Source organism: Chelonia mydas, chromosome 4 (genome assembly GCF_015237465.2).
Source record: "Chelonia mydas isolate rCheMyd1 chromosome 4, rCheMyd1.pri.v2, whole genome shotgun sequence".
NCBI lineage: Eukaryota > Metazoa > Chordata > Testudines > Cheloniidae > Chelonia > Chelonia mydas.
This window is the reverse complement of record NC_057852.1, coordinates 80,090,879-80,108,440: the sequence shown is the minus strand read 5'-3', so window position 1 is coordinate 80,108,440 and position 17,562 is coordinate 80,090,879. Positions and strand designations below refer to the sequence as shown.

Sequence of the window (17,562 nt, the reverse complement as noted above, 5' to 3'; positions counted from 1 at the left end):
CAAAATTACTTAACCCTTCCTTCCCCAGCTTGGAAGAAAATGCCCCTTTTCAATGCTCATTTCTTAGAAAATGCACATCTTTTCATCACCGCCCAGGGCAAGCCCATGAAAAACGCTGTTTTGCAAAGTAAACACCCTTATAAAGAATAAAAGTGCAACTGCACCATGGATCATTTTCTTGCTATATAAACAAATCACGTCTGCACTTCATATTTGTAAAAAGACTTTGCCCGAAATTGGCCCAAGAACAAAAAGTGCAGAAGTAGTGATTGCTTTCCCTCACCGTCAAGCTTGACCATCACAACCATTAGGTTTATATAGGCAGAGCCTCCTAGTGGGGACAAAAGGGGCAGTTTGCCCCGATGTCTGTTCAAGAGGGCCCCAAACCAAGTGGTGTTGCGACCGGTGCACAGGGTCACACCACTACTCAAATTTGGCCCAGCCGCCCCTCCATCATAACAGATTCCTGGACCTCCCCTTAGAGGTAATTTGTTTTTTGAAGGGTTGGGGGCCTCAGTTTCAGTTTTTGACCTCATCTCCCAAAGAATCCCTTTCGGTTTTATATACAGGTGGAGTGAAATCCACAATCTGTTCATCTCTTTGAGAGCGTAGCCCTGAAGCCCATAGGGCTGCCTTAGCCTGCATTATATCCAGCTGTAACACAGGAAACCTACAGGCCCATGTCCTGTAAGACATTAGTTTAAGCAAATTAGTATAAATTAGCATAAGTATAGTAGGCCTGTGACCTTTGGCATAGATAAATAGTGTGACAGTCACCCCTTAGATTTTGGGGCACTAAGTACACCTGTCACCCCCTGCTCAAACAGATCTTGCGGTGATCACTTCCATGTTCCTTGCGGTGACCTTTTACTGTTAAAATCCAGCTCCTGCCATTGAGCAAGATATCCTTAGTTCCGCAAAATCTAAGGGGGGAGTGAGTGTTTGGACTCACGCCAGAAGACTGAATGAGACATACAAGGACCATCAAGGTTCCTTCCCCACTCTGAACTCTAGGGTACAGATGTGGGGACCTGCATGAGAAACCCCCTAAGCTTATTTTACCAGCTTAGGTTAAAACTTCCCCAAGGTACAAATTATTTTACCTTTTGCCCTTGTACTTTATCGCTGCCACCATCAAACGTCTAACAAATATATAACAGGGAAAGAGCCCACTTGGAAACGTCTTTCCCCCCCAAATCCTCCCAAACCCTACCCCCCCTTTCCTGGGGAAGGCTTGATAAAAATCCTCACCAATTTGCATAGGTGAACACAGACCGAAACCCTTGGATCTTAAGAACAAGGAAAAAGCAATCAGGTTCTTAAAAGAAGAATTTTAATTGAAGAAAAAGTAAAAGAATCACCTCTGTAAAATCAGGATGGTAAATACCTTACAGGGTAATCAGATTCAAAACATAGAGAATCCCTCTAGGCTAAACCTTAAGTTACAAAAAGACACAAAAACAGGAATATACATTCCATTCAGCACAACTTATTTTATCAGCCATTTAAACAAAACAGAATCTAACACATATCTAACTAGATTGCTTATTAGCCCTTTACAGGAGTTCTGACCTGCATTCCTGCTCTGGTCCCGGCAAAAGCAACACACAGACAGAGAGAACCCTTTGTCGTCCCCCCCCCCCGGCCCCTCCAGCTTTGAAAGTATCTTGTCTCCTCATTGGTCATTTTGGTCAGGTGCCAGCGAGGTTATCTTTAGCTTCTTAACCCTTTACGGGTGAAAGGGTTTTTTCCTCTGGCCAGGAGGTGGTTAGCCTTCCCTTTATATTTATGACAACCATGCTACTGCATAATCTTTAGCAAAACATGTGTGGTGTCACAGATCCCATCTGTCAAATTGGTCCTAATGATAAGTGTCGGCACAAGTCCAAACCTGTGGATCGCTCCTTCGCACGCCTTTGAAAACATTTTGGACAATACAGTACCAATTTAATAATTGTTCATCTTTGATTAGGTCTGGGACCTTTCCCACTTCTACAAATTACAATGCAGCAGCAATTGTGTTTGCAACATATTCTCCATACTCCTCAATAGTTACAAATTCAGCAAGGTCCCCTTTAACATGTGTATAAACTTTAAACAGCACAAAACTCACACCCCCAACATCGGAATCACTGCCATGCCATGCCAGAGACAGGGCTGGTCCTTTGTCTCTCACCACTAGCTACTCAAGGAAGGGTGGGAGTATGAAAATCTAAGAGCTTATGCAAAGAACGATACCACAGATACCCCCAGTACTGTACTATTCTTATCTTTTTTCATGGGGCTTGAAGGTCTTCTGGCTTTACTCATTTTAATAACAATCTCTAAGGCTTTACTTTGCCCACAGTGTGAGCCTCCTTGCCATCCACGCTGAGGCTTCCAACAAGATGTTGGTTTTAATTCTGTGTAGTCTGATTTGGGACAAGAACCTTATGACCTTTTGATCAACTAGCCATCAATACAATGATTATTAACTATTAAAAGGGTCAGGCAACAAGAGCTTGAAACACGTCCTACTTCAAAGATCCTGCATACAGAAATCTCACATGTGCTCTTGAGGTTTCATAGCATTTATAAAGGAATTTAGATGATGAAACAGGAATATTAGTTCTTTTACATTACCACAGTTCTCACACCCTGGATCGAAGCTACAGTACAATTTGCAAAGCAAAAATCTTGTCAGAGTCCCATTGTAATTACATTTCAATGTCACGTGTCATCCAAGGATCTCAAAGCATTACAATTACAGGTGTAGAAGTACAGCTGAGAAGGATAGATCTTTGCAAGTAGAGTACATGGATTTATTTAAAACATGGAAATGAATGGTAGGGCTATGGGAAAGTGGCATATAGAGGTCATTGGGGATTCTAATATTTATCCAGGTCCAGGCCTAGCAGCTGCAGCTGCAGCACAGTTTCCTTATACCATCTTGCTCCGAGCTGGAGTGCTCATTGCCAAGGGCAACATTGTCGCTCAATCACCAGACCCCTCTAAGGACAAGAAAGTTGGCAATTTCTGCCAAATGTAGTGGTGCTTTTTGTGATATGAGCATCTGCTTACTGGGTTAACCAACCCAATGCCTAGATGCTGGGGGAAGTAGTTAGCACGAAGTCTGATGAAGAGGCAAGTATTAACTCAAGCTCATAATTGCATGGTTCAGTGCCCTACTAACAGCATTATTATTAACCTCATGTTAATGGAGAATAATGAATGCTTGCAGAATACTGATTATCATAGTTCTCATATGATGAAGCATGTGCCTGGTTTTTGCTACATAACTAAAATTATCTGGGCTACAACTTAGTCAAAGAAGAGACTAAATTTAGTTCCAAAGTAAGCTTCTGTAAGAGACAAGACCAAGAGAATGTTTCATATTTTAAAACTCAAATGAAATATTAAAGAAAACATGTTTTTAAACATATAAACATTACCCATGCAGTGCCTGAAACACAAACATTGGAGCACTTAGAAGCTGAGTGAAATCAATTATAAACCAAAATGAAACGCACTTCACTAATTTACTTTGTCCACGCTGAGAGCCATGGCAAAAGTGAAAAAAGAGCATAGTGACAAATAGTTTGAATGTTAAAGTTTTTTCCTTCTCTTTTGACAATCAAAGGCATTATTAGCAACAGCATTAACATGTTTGTTTATGACGTATGATTTTAAAGTTGACAGTGTCCTCCCTTCTTGAGTGATGTACTGTTAAATTTCAAATGGCATACTGTGAATCACATACTGTAGCTGGCTTTGCAGCACCACTACATATGGGCTGGTTATCCCACCGGAGAATCTATGGGTATGATTACACCACAGTCAGCTAGTTTTGACCTAGTGGCAGTAAGGCAGTGGCACAAGCTACCCTCCCCCTGGCCCAAATACAACCCTGCCCAGAACCTTAGGTACATATGCAAGCAGCTAACTTGTGGCGCTTCCCATGCTGCTGAGACTACACTGCTCAAGTGTGTCTAAACCAGCGTCACTCATTCTTCCTGATTGTAGTGTCAACATACCCATAGCCTTACAACATTATCAAGGCAAGGCCTGAGGAGGTGGTGGAATGCTATCCATGGGAGTTGGGGAAGCTTCCCAAGTCTTGGGAGGTCTTAATTTTGTTGACCCAGGCATTCTATAAAGTACACGCCTCATGTTGTATATCCACCAATCTGAGACAGGGTATGGTTCTGAGTGCCAAATATTTCCCTTTGGCTCTCAAAAATGTTGTGAACCTTTGGGTTTGTTTTTACTGAAAAAATGTCCCCAGAATGGAAAACAGAAAATGTTTGTACAACTCTAGAGATAAGTTCATATGCCACAAATTGAAGCATAGAGCTTTTTGCTCATCCGGTAACTAAAACCTTGTATTGCACATCTGTCTATTTATGGTACTTCTAAGACTGTGCCTGTTACCAACTAATATTAGCACTAGCAGTAGCTAGACACCAATATCTCTAGGTATTTATATATCCAGAGCTAAAGGTATAGTAACCATTCACCACTGGAAGACTGTAAAAAGTTCATATACTTTCTAGTCATCAGTTCAATGGTCTACACACCATTTAGTAGAGGCATCCATTAGATCCTCTTAAAATATAGACCTTAGACCAAGAGGCACTATAATCATTAATATACTAGTGTAAGGGTTCATGACATCCCCTGCTACATGGTCAAATGGATCCTCCTTAGAAATCAAAAGCATGTTACTGAGCTTTCTTTCTCATCCATTTGACATAAGATTTCCACCAGTACTGCACATTTATATATATCCTAGGCCAGTGAAATCTCTCCTGTAGCTCAGCTTGATTTTGGAGGATCATAACAGTATTGTAAAATCTTCATTAATAAGCTCTTCTGGGGCCACACATTGTCTGTTCACATCTTGCAGGTGTCATTTTTGCCTGGGGCCCCACAGATGGCAGGACACATCATCCACAGCAGCTCTCTCTTTGTGCTTCCTTTGGCACCCTACTGAATGTTCTCAGTAGTTTCAGACAAGTAATGAAAGAATTAACATGAGCATCGCCTTTGAGGTCCTTCTGGACTTCAGCAAGATGCAGGCCCAATGGCATCTGGCGATAAAGAAGAGCAGCAGGTGCTGTAACTGACAGGCAGAACATGGGGCCTTCAGGAGACACCATTCACTTTGACATGCCTCCAGCCCAATAAGATTGACGTTGTATAAAGCAGCAACACCATGAGAATTGCTTTAGACCAGCGAATATGATGGCTCTGATTTTACAGGCCTACACCCTCACTTCTCTAATCAGTGGCAATAGGAGTATGACAGTGTCCAACGTGATTCACACTGATCTCCACTGAGGAGAGAGATTGGAGCAAAGAGCTGTAGAATTTTCCTAAACCCATTTACACAGGACAATTGAATCAATTTTCTTTTTTTACTTTTTGATTGAGTGAAACTGTAGTGATGTTTGTACACCTGACTGTGAAGATCCTAGCACTCTGTTGGTGCTATGCAAATGAAAGAATATAGTAGTAGTAATAAATAATAATAATATGATGATGTCAGATTACCCTGCATTATTCCCTTTATTCTGTCATTTTGAACGAAGTAGTGATGCCAGACTGAATATTTCCCTTCTCTGGCAAAGATCATGGGATATTGGGAGATATGTCAAGCACAGTTTATAAAAATAGGTACTTGCTAGTCCAACTAGTTCTAGGCAAACCTCCAAAGGCTGCAGCATAGGGATTGGCCTATGTAATCGAGCTCTGAATCCAAACATCCCCAGGCTGGGAGAGGTGAGTTTGTTTTCAGATTCAGTATTTCAGATTGGTTTGTTCTGTTAGAGAGACCTGAGGCCCAGTGCTCATTTTTATAACATTGTAGGCAATACAAATGTCTGCTCACTTTGCACATGCACTGTTAGATGCACTTAAGCAAATCCCTGATTTGCACTTTCCCATTGGGAATGCATATCAAAATCAGACCAGCACCATTTGTATCCAGATCTGAACTTCCCATCAATTGAGGATGGCAAGGCCCAATTCTGGGTCCATCTCAAGTTTTTAGGTTTGTTTCCTAAATAGCTAGGAATTCCAGTGCTGCTGACCAAGTTCTCCAGGACCTAGAAACAGTGAGAGAAAAGGTTCTCTAGCAAGAACTGGAGAGGCAGTATACTCTAGTGGTTAGGATATTGGACTGGGAGTCACAAGAACTGCTTTTGATTCCCAGATTGGTGTGTGAACTTGGCAAGTGGATTCTCTCTGTCTTTCAGAGTAGCAGCCGTGTTAGTCTGTATCTGCAAAAAGAACAGGAGTACTTGTGGCACCTTAGAGACTAACAAATTTATTTGAGCATAAGCTTTTGTGGGCTACAGCCCACTTCATCGGATGCATAGAATGGAACATATAGTAAGAGATATATATACATACAGAGAACATGAAAAGGTGGAAGTTGCCAGACCAACTCTAAGAGGCTAATGAATTAAGATGAGCTATTATCAGCAGGAGAAAAAAACCTTTTGTAGTGATAATCAAGATGGCCCATTTCAGAGAGTTGACAAGAAGGTGTGAGGATACTTAGCATGGGGAAATAGATTCAATTTGTGTAATGACCCAGCCAATCCCAGTCTCTATTCAAGCCCAAGTTAATGGTATCTATTTCTGCATGTTAAGTATCCTCACACCTGCTTGTCAACTGTCTGAAATGGGCCATCTGGATTATCACTATAAAAGGTTTTTTTCTCCTGCTGATAATAGTGCATCTTAATTAATTAGCTTCTTAGAGTTGGTCTGGCAACTTCCACCTTTTCATGATCTCTGTATGTATATATATCTTCTTACTATATGTTCCATTCTATCCATCTGATGAAGTGGGCTGTAGCCCATGAAACTCATGCTCAAATAAATTGGTTAGTCTCTAAGGTGCCACAAGTACTCCTGTTCTCTGTGTCTTTGTTTCCCCTCCCAACCTTTGTTAGTTTTGCCTATTTAGACTGCAGTAGGACAGGAGATGTGTCTCACTATGCATGTGTATAATGCCTAGCACAATCACCCCCAGTTTTACTTCGGGGGACGGGCCTCTAGGCACTATTATAATACAAGTGATAAGTAACAATAAAGAAATTCCAGTGGGTCTCAGTGTCAGCTATGTCAGAAAGCAGAAATACCACAGGAAACTAAAAAGTGCAGAGGTACATGCAGGGCTTCTTTTATACATATATTTTACTGAACTTTTTATAATGAAATTGTAAAAAAATCAAGTTAATTTCAGACTGAGGAATAAGCACCAGCCCAAGCGTCATCTGAACCACTCTACCCACTCCTATTGCTAAACAGACGACATTTATCTTTTGTTGCTGTAGAAATGACAGACCTGTTGGGTTAGGCTTAACTTCTGCAGGTCAGAGAGACCAAAGCACAAAACAAAACACAGCAAGTAAACAGCGGTGACAGAACTGATATCAGCCTAGTTTTCTAAATAAAAAATCAGCCATGTGCAGCCAAAGTGCAAACCCTTTCTAAAAAACGAGACTTACTTTAGCCTGTTCTCTCCTTCATATGGGGAAGGTCTGGAGTGAAATCCTGTGACCACTGAAGACAGGAGTTTTGCCAATTACTTCAACAGGGCCAGGATTTCGCCTCTGGGTCTTAAAGTGGTCTAGATCAGACTGCCATACTCTCCAAAGCACATTCCTCTGATAGTCCACTTTGGAATTTAGAAACTTCCTTAGGTTGAACCCCACCACATGTCCCTCCTGGCTTAGCTCCCTGGAAAACCCTGCATTAAGGGTTAGCAGCTGTTCAGACAGAGAGCTTTAACTCTTTCCCTGCCCCCCCCAGGATGGGATCTATGCCCTCCATTACACTGTGACTGTATTATTCCCTGGTGTTTCCTTTTATTCTATCTGCATGGTAAGGGACTCAGAAGAAAGCATATACTGTACCGACTTCACCCCAGCTGCAGGGAAACTTTTATGCAAATCTAAAAGAAAGCCACAAAGGATTGCTTGAGTGACTCGTTCCTTTGTTTGAGAGAGATCCAGAGGCTAGCTTTGGGCAACTGCTTTTCTGCTTTCTCATATGAGAAACCCTAGGTTTCTTCTTTTTTATATTTCTATATCGCGTGTGTGTCTGATTAGGACACTGCATCGATATACTATGGTGTCTTCAATACATTGATTACTATACCCAGCTCTGGCTCCATTTCATCTGACCTGCCCGATGCAATGGGGTGGCTTACCCAGTGCCTGACTGAAACTGGAGATTGGATGCAGATCAGCTGGCTGAGACTCAGTCTAAACAAAACCAAGGAAATACTGGTAGTTTGGGAAACGCAACAGAAAGAGATGGCAGAGATTATATTAGCATCCCTTAATGACAGGGTGCACCACTGATTTGTCTCTTAGGTTAACAATTTGGGAGTGTTCATAGATCCATTGCTGCTCAGGTATCTGACCTGAAGAAGAGCTCTGTATAAGCTCAAAAGCTTGTCCTGTTCACCAACAGAAGTTGGTCCAATAAAAGATATTACCTCACCACCTTGTCCCTCTAATATCTTGGGACTGACATGGCTACAATACTGCAAACAGGTATCTATTATCATCTCTGGCAAAAACAGTTTGGGTCTGTTTACACTTAAAACTCTACAGTGGCACAGCTGCAGCATGATTCTCCCATCACTGTAATAAATCCACCTCTCCAAAAGGCAGTAGCTAGGTTGAAGCAAGAATTTCATGCTGTCTACATGGGGACTTAGGTCAGTTAAGCACATCACTCGGCGGGGAGGGTGGGGGCAATTTTTCACAATCCTGAGCAACATAGGTGGGTCGATCTAATTTTTTAAGTGTAGACCAGCTCTAAGTTTCATCTGGGCTTGGTGAGAAATGTATCATTCCTTTCAGATGGAGAAATGGTACTTTTATCATCAAATAGAAGTGTGATGGGTATACAAATCCCACACTGGTCAACCAGGGATTAAGGAACTGCTCTGGACTCAGCCAGCCCCACTCTTCCACACCTGTAGGAAGTGCACCAACTGGAGGAGTTAAAAGGAAGGGGAGCAGCTCATTTGGGGGCAGACCAGGGAAGAGAGGATCAGCTCCAATGGAGAAGAGCTGAGGGAAAGGCAGAATCTCTCCCACAGGTCCCCCTCTGAGGGAAGGGAGGACCTCCTACAGAGACAGCCTGAGATGGAAGCATTCCCCTCTCTCATACAAACTCCAGTCTTTGATAATCTTCTTTATTTTGTTTGGGCTACCCCAACAGGGGAAAGCCCTAGGACTGATGTGGCCTAGGAGGGTGGGCCATACCACAGGAGGAGACAGTTGCTGCCCAAGAGAGGTACCACACTACACACAGCTGCCAGAGGCTGCCTTGTGCGTGCTTGGACATCCTTCACGCCACCTTAACCCAGAAGGCGATTTTGAGACAATCACCGGGTGTAATAGAAGGTGGCTCAGGGAGGGCAGCCTTATGCATCCCTTGGCTTTCAGAGCACTGATAGCCTTCAAAGGGCCCAGAGCCCTTACCAACAACCCCCCTGCAAGTCATGGGCCTAAGCCCTGACCATTAGGTAATGCCACCCTACCAACAAACCACCGAGCGAGGACCATCACAAGAGGTGAAACTCAGACTCATGGCCTTCCCGCCCGCATCTAACCACATTACACCACTCAAGAGAATCCTGAGAAATTAAATGAGGCTTGAAGCATATCCTAAACATAAACTAATCAGCACTTCGTTAGACAAGTGGGGGCAGTGACTTACACAGTCAAAGCCCCCTAAAAGAAATAGGAGGCTGTTAGCTCATGTCTCTCCTACAACTGCAATGACAGTGGCATCATACAGGAGAGAGGCATTTTATGAGGTAATTGAGGGCTTTACAGGTCAAAGCCAACATCTTAAACTCCACCCAGAAACAAACTGGAAGCCCATGTTTTCTATGTGAAGTGCTACTTAGTAATGACCTGACCCAACACACATTGAAGTCAATGAAATAGATTTTAATGGGAGCCAGATCAGGTCTTGCGTCAGTAGCCTCATTATTGGAACAACTTGAACTATGTATTGATCTTGGGTATAGCCCATGAATCCAGGTGGCTATTGAATGAGCAAGGGTAGTGATTTTGGAGTGGGTGCTGTTTGGGGCAGTTGATTGCATATTTTTTTTAAATTTCATCCTTGGGGTCAGTATATTTTGCTGTTGGCAAAAGTGCCTAGAGCCAGTGGGGGAAAGGTGCTTGGAGGAGAGCTAAATACAGAAAATAAATGTAGCATCCTAAATTAGCTGTGGCATGTAAACATGTTTTGCTGACAACCTTCTCAAAGTGTATGGTAGCCACTATATTCTTAGGAATTATCTCCTGTTTTTTCTGTTACTTGGCAAAGGGATGTTTTTTTACTGCCATTACAGTCACTTTATCTTACTGACATTTGTATATGGCATCTGCCTTTTGCCCTGTTGCTCCTCTTGAGATTGTCCAGTTAATGTTTAATTATATAGGGATGCAACAACAGTGATAGTAAGAATATAGCATGTTGTTCTGGTAGCCATCTAAAAGCATGTGATGTAATTTTGCCAGGTACCAGTTGTTAAAAAGAGCACAACAATTTATTTTCTTTGACTTGAGAAAATGCCCTACAGTAGAAGACTTAAAGAGCTTAATCTGTTTAGCTTTTCAAAATTAAATATAAGAGGGGACTTGATTACCATTTACCTTCACAGGGAGAAAGTACCAGGAGCTAAATGGCTCTTTAATCTAGTGAGAAAGACATAACAAGAATCAATGGCTGGAGGTTAAAGCCACACAAAAATCAAATTAGAAATAAGGCATACATTTTTACAGTGCTAATGGTGGTTAACCACTGGCACAAACTACCAAGGGAGATGAAAGATTCTCTATCTCTTGATGTCTTTAGCTCACGACTGGATGCCTTTTGGAAAAAGTACATTAGTCAAACAAGTTATTGAACTCTATTCAGGGCAACAGGTGAAATCTTATGGCTAGAGCCCTGCACAGATAGAAAATTTGTATCCACAACCATGGTCTGCAGATATAAAGTGGATATCTGGAGATCTGCAGGGCTCTACTTAAGGCTTGTTTTAAGCAGGAAGGAACACTAGCTGATCTAAGGGTCACTTTGGGCCTTAAAATCTATGAATCTGAAAAATATTTTAAATGATCTTTTGTGCTTACTCCTTATAATAAAATCTATTGCAAGTTTGAAACTTTAGTTCCCCCACCATCACCCATTATGGGTGTATTGTAATAGTTTGTTATTGTAAGAGCATGAACATCTGCATGTTTTTAAATTGCAGCAAAGGGGGTTTAGGTTGGACATTAGGAAAAACTTGCCTAGTGAGGTTGTGGAATCTCCATCACAGAAGACTTTTAAGAGCAGGTTAGACAAACACCTGTCGGGGATGGGCTAGACAATACTTAGTCCTGTCATGAGTGCAGGGGACTGGATTAGATGACCTCTCGAGGTCCCTTCCAGTCCTATGATTGTATGTGGAAACTCTGCATAGTCCAGCTCATTCTGCAGATTTTTGCAGAATACAAAGTTCCTTTACAAAATGTGATGGGAGCCTTGAGAATGAAAACTGATGTTCCATGGCCTTGTTGAGCTTGCAGTTAAAAGAAAATAAATTGAATCTACAGCAATATGAGCTTTTCACTGATCTGAATAATTCTCTGTTCTCTCTTTAACAAACAATTAATTAAACCTCACAGCAACCCCGTTAGGACAGTATTATTCTACCTACTAGACAGGTGGATAAACTGACAGCAACAGTATATTGAACCTTAAACCCCTAAGTCATGGGTTCAAATCCAACCCAAATACATGGAGGCTGAAGGTCATAGTTATATGAAGTCTCTTTGGTAGCCTCAGTCCTGTTCCCAGTGAAGAGATTATATTACACAGAAAGTGATTGCAAATGGCACAAATAGACAATCTGGCTACAAGCTTCCACTGCAGGCCAGGCCTGAATGGACCTGGAGACTGAACTACTCTTCCTAGTCCCGGAAGTGGTTGCTCCTATGCAGGGTAGTACAGGGGTAGAATGATATCAGGAAGCTTGTGCTACTGCTGTCGGTATTATGACTGTTCTGTGGATAAACAGAAGTGTTAATGCTCTAGAGCTTTCAGGCTGGCACCATTCACAAGCACAAAATTTACTTAGGGGGATGAGCACCCAGCGGCACAAACTTCAGGAGTCAGAATTGCCACACTATTCTACTACAAAGAGTGAGGTTGGTCTGCACCAGGGATGGACTTCATGCAGACTCTGCACCATCCCACAAGGGAGTTGAAGACAGACCAGGGAAGGGGATGGATTTCTTCCCCCCAACCCTATGCATAGTTTCCCCATACAAAGGCTGTTTCTACTGTTATAATGGAGGGTGTTTGTAGATAGCAGTAAGTGTGTCTTTGACCTATGGGCAATCACAGACCTCAGTGAAGCTGATGGGCATGTTAGCTGCCTTTCATTCAGCCTAAATGGAGCAATTAAATGCCACCTGGTTTAGTGATCGCTGAAACAATAGAATCCACTGCCCACGTCATGGATCAGCATGGTATGGTTGAAGTAGAAGCTGAGCCTTAAGGCCAGTGGCTAGAACTGAGGGCAAATGCAGAGACTGGGAACAGATTGGATTGCAGCTGCATGTCTGTGTGTGTGTCAGAAGGAGAAAGCCCAAAACAGAAAAGCAGCCAGGAGACCACCATAGAAGCACTGGTGATCCCTGAGAGGAAGCCAAGAGAGGGAGCTTCTTTTGGGCCGAATTTGAATTAGGAGCAAAGAAAATAGCTCCTATCTGTTCCTACCACATTTAAGAAACAGGACTTTGTGTAAGTTCTTTATAAACAGGATTACACCCAAGAAATGACTATAATCAATTTCAGTTCCTAACGGAAACAACCCATCGAGCTCTAAAGATGGGCTGACCACTCAGGCCACAAGAAAGGCAACAGTACTTTGGCTCTATGCACAGCAGGAGAGGTCAGAGGTCGGGCAAAAGGTGCATTAAAAGGAGATAGAATGGAAGGATGCCATAAATCATTTAACCAGTTGCACACTACTGGATGTATGTGGAACAAAGCATTCATCCAGGGGTGCCTCATGTCACAGCTATGACACTTTGAAATGCTACTGAAATATTGCCATTTCACGCAGCAGCTCACAGGACTAGGCCCATTCCATGGCTGTGCCTGTGTTGCCTAGTCCCAGAATAACTCTTCCAGAGACAAGACACTGCAGTGCAACTATTCTGTATCACGCTGGGTGTGCAACTGTTTGGGAGTTCCAGCAGGTATTTCTTCAAAAGAGGAATTTTTTGAAATTAAAAAATTCTTACAATTAAAAATAAACCACATGCTACTTTTCCACTTGGGGCGGGGTGGGGGTGGAGGAGAAGTGCAGGGTTCAGGTTGGGGGAGAAATAGCATGTGTCATTAATTCAATCAATGTATAGCCGAGAAAGTGATTAAAAAACCCTTCTCAAGACCATATATACTCAAATGAAATGAAGTCCTCCACTCAAAAGATCTCATTTTAAAAATAACGTTGAGGTTATTTTAGTTGAAACTGCTACACTTGTTCTCACAATAATCAAAACCTGTTATCTTGGTCCTCGCCATCTCTCTGACTCACAGGCTAATGATGAAAGTGTCTCACACGTACATCAGTTGTTTTTTTAAGATGCGTAAATCATGAACTTTCAGAGCAACTTAATCTTGAAGATTGCCTTTTAAAAAAGCCAAGCTCATGATTAACTCTTAAAGTACACGATGCTATCTTCTGGTAATGCATGGAAATTACAGACACCCATCAAGAAATAGATGAAACTAGTTTCTTTTGTTGTATGGTAAATTTACAACAAACTTCTGTCAAAACCGATACTGAGCTTGTCTGGGAAAACACTGTAAACTGCTCTCCAGTGGATGCTTGTCGAACTGTGTCACAAAGACTTCAAGTGAAGGGATGCTGATTTGAACATCTCTGTGACTGTTAGATCCCATTATTTTTGCTTTGTTTTTGCACCATCCATCAAGCAACACTTCCCCATTGGGAGGGATTTTGTCGAAACATGTGTCTTGTTAATCATGCGCAAGGAATGTATTTTCTGTGTTAAAGGGTTCTGAACATCTCACTGCATCTTATATGTTAGAAATCAACTGAAAGCCAACTTCATCTCCTGACTTCCATGGAACTGAGGCTGTAACTGTCAGTCTTCGTACAAGGCAGTTTGTCTTAAAGGTGCACAAAGCTTCCGGTGGATATGCATGTGTAATAAGGACGTGGGCCCCATTGTCGGGAAGGAATTTTCCTCCAGGGCAGATTGGAAGAGGCGCTGGGGGGTTTTCACTTTCCTCTGTAGCATGGGGCACGGGTTACTTGCTGGAGTGGGTGGGTGAGATTCTGTGGCCTGCATTGTGCAGGAGGTCAGACTAGATGATCATAATGGTCCCTTCTGACTTTAATATCTATGAGTCTCCTCCATGCGCAAATATTACAAACACCCAGCAAATACAGGAGAGATGTGTAGGACAAACAGAAGTGCAGGCTCCATGACATCATTCCACTGAAGTGTAAGCCACATTCATAAGGGTCCTATGTAACTGTATCGCTCTGTACAGATTTAACACCAGTATTTCATATGCTCCTTTGACCTTGGTGTGGCTACAATTTAGGTCTAAGTAGAGAATTATATATGCAGTAAACATGATTTATTTTTAATATCAGTGCTGGCATCAACTGAGGTGTCAATATAATTAATAATGGAAAAATTACATATTACTGTCAATAGGTGTTAAGAGTCTCATTCAGTATTGCTGCAAAGGGTAACTTTGCAAGACACAAGAGAAGTGTAAACTCAAACATTATCTGTAGATAAACACGGACATTGAAAAATCTCCCAGGAACCAAAAAACTATTCTTAACATCAAAACAGCCTCTGGCCAACCACACACCAAGCAATCTCCCTCAAATTCTTTCTTAAAACTCACTTCTTCCAGTTAGTCTTCAGGTGCCAGATTTTTCAAAATGACCTCTAAGATTGTGGCTAGGAAGACAGAAAGCTGGACTGAGACTCCTGTAAATATGTGGCTCCCACTCTTTCCCCTTTTCAGGGCTCACCGTGCCTATTCGTATGTCTATATTAGGGTGCTGGAGCAATTTGTACAGTGGGGGTGCTAAAAGCCATTGAACCAAACTGTAAACCCTGAATATGATGGAAACTACTTCAAGCCAGAGGGTGCAGCAGCTCCCCCAGCACTCCTAGTTCCAGCACCTATGGTCTGTATCATATTATCTCTCTCTCTCTCTCTCTCTCTCTCTCAATTAGATTGCTTTTGAGCCAAGGCCGGGACCCATTCTTCCCCTATGTTGGTAAAGCACTATTTACTCTTATGGAATATATAATAATGGTTCTGATTCTGCTATCTTTGTGCACGCTGACTAGTACCTTGCTACCAGAGTAGTCCCAGTGAGCTTATCAGAGCTGTTTGTATAGCAAGGCAATACTCAGGCTGAGTAAGGGTGGCAGAATGCAGCCCTGTATTGGAGAATAAATACCAAACTTGAAGCCTTTCTTCTTACTGTCACTGAGGCCACGTCTACACTACCCGCCGGATTGGCGGGTAGTGATCGATCTATCGGAGATCGATTTATCGTGTCTAGTGTAGACGCAATAAATTGATCCCCGATCGCTCTGCTGTCGACTCCGGAACTCCACCAGGGCAAGAGGTGGAAGCAGAGTTGACGGGGGAGCGGCGGCCATTGATCCCGCGCTGCAAGGATGCGAAGTAAGTGATTCTAAGTCAATCTAAGATACGTTGACTTCAGCTACACTATTCTCATAGCTGAAGTTGAGTATCTTAGATCGATTCTCCCTCCCCCCCCCCCAGCGTAGACCAGACCTGAGGCTGTCTTTTTTGTTTTTCCAGCTGTAGACCTTATTCTAAACAGTTGAACAAACCATGATGTTTTAAATATTGTACTGGAGAGAATGTCACTGATGCTGCACACAAGAGCAAACACAGGGAAAATATAATTTTCCACAAACTGCCCTTTGTTTATTTTTATTTTTTAAATAATACTTTAATGATCTGCAGTTCGCAAACCGCTTCACTGCCTTCACCTTGCATTCTGGGGGATTTGGACTGCCTTTAAAAAGGTCTCAGACTTGGCAGAGGTCTCAACTTCAGAAGGACTCAAACTAGTCAAACATCTGGCATCCATGTTTGCTAAAGCCACAGTGAGTGGTTTGTCTGGGCTAAGTAGTGCAGGGGGTACATTATAGGCATGAGGACAGAGATGATCCAGGAGTGGGGTACCATGGTTTAGAGGGCTGAGTTTGGGATTGGAGTCAATCCCAACTGGAAGAAAGCTCTTGAGTTTTAATCCTGGCTCCGCTGCTGACTGACCATGTTGCCTTAGGTAGGTCATGGGGCCAGATATTTTTAAACTGGCTTCTAATTGTGGATGCCTCGACTTAATGTGCCCAACTGTAGAACCTCATTCTCATTTATACTTAGGCCCCTTTACACCGTTCTGGCAGTGTAAGGGAGCCTTAAAATGGGTAAATGTAAAGGGCCCTCAATGTAAAGGGGCCTCAGTGTCCCTGATCACTAGGATTAGATTTTCAGAAAGGTTGAATATCCATAGCTCCAAATAAGGTCAAAGGGAGCTGCTGGTTCACAGTATCTCTGAAAGACCAGGCCCTATGTGTATAAATGTTAGAGACCCAAAAACTGAGGCACCCAGCATTAGAAGCCACCATTGTCAAGAGTTTTAACCTCTCTGCCTCGATTTACCCATCTGTAAAATGGGAAGAATAATTATTATCTTGCCTAATTCACCAGGGCATTGTGAGGATTCATTAGCTATTGTTTTACCAGTACTTTGGAAATAGAAAGTGGCAGATAAGTGCTAAGAGTGGAAGCTAAACACACTCTTTTCCTTTTTAGGTCGCCACTGTGAAGTCCATCAGATGACAGGAAACTACATGTGGGACCCAAGTACAAATACATCTTTTGACATTGGTGTGAATAGAGAGAGCCTGTTACCTCTTTGGTGGAATGGATCGGAGCCTTTGTGGGTCACCATGACGAAAGCAAAGAAGAAAGTTAATATGTATTACTGGCCTGGTTAGTATCTCTAAATGCAGTTCCTCAAAACCACCATCTAATGTTGCATGTTTAAAAATTATGGACAGCTATGTAGGATGATTCTCGAATACCTTGCACGTATGAAATAGAAACAACAATTGCAAGTATGTTTTTTAACACTCACACATGGCAATTCTATTTAATTTTTTAAAAATTTTGATTGAAATATGCACATGCTAAAGATTATATTAAAATAACTATTTATTAAAGCTTTAGCTTACAAAAATGACAGGCAATAACTGAACCTTTACTTTTAATAGGAAATGCTCAGTCTGGCTAAGAAACACATGTGGTGTATAGAGTAAGAACAAGCACTTTTCATGGTTTCCCAGCATTGACACTCAGGTTATCTTTTCCAGACCTGAAGAAGAGCGCTGTGAAGCTCAAAAGCTTGTCTCTTCCCCCAACGGAAGTTGGTCTAATAAA

The 17,562-nt window shown here is 42.2% G+C and overlaps 1 protein-coding gene across 2 annotated transcripts in view; it reads left to right on the top strand.

The window, feature by feature from the left end:
- Positions 1–17,562, top strand: part of ENPP6 (ectonucleotide pyrophosphatase/phosphodiesterase 6) — a 77,365-nt gene that overhangs the window by 20,663 nt on the left and 39,140 nt on the right. For both annotated transcript variants that reach the window (XM_043546046.1, XM_027834168.3), the window contains one exon: positions 16,936–17,115. In XM_043546046.1, the coding sequence (XP_043401981.1) occupies positions 16,936–17,115 (180 nt within the window). The remainder of the gene's footprint in view (positions 1–16,935; positions 17,116–17,562) is intronic.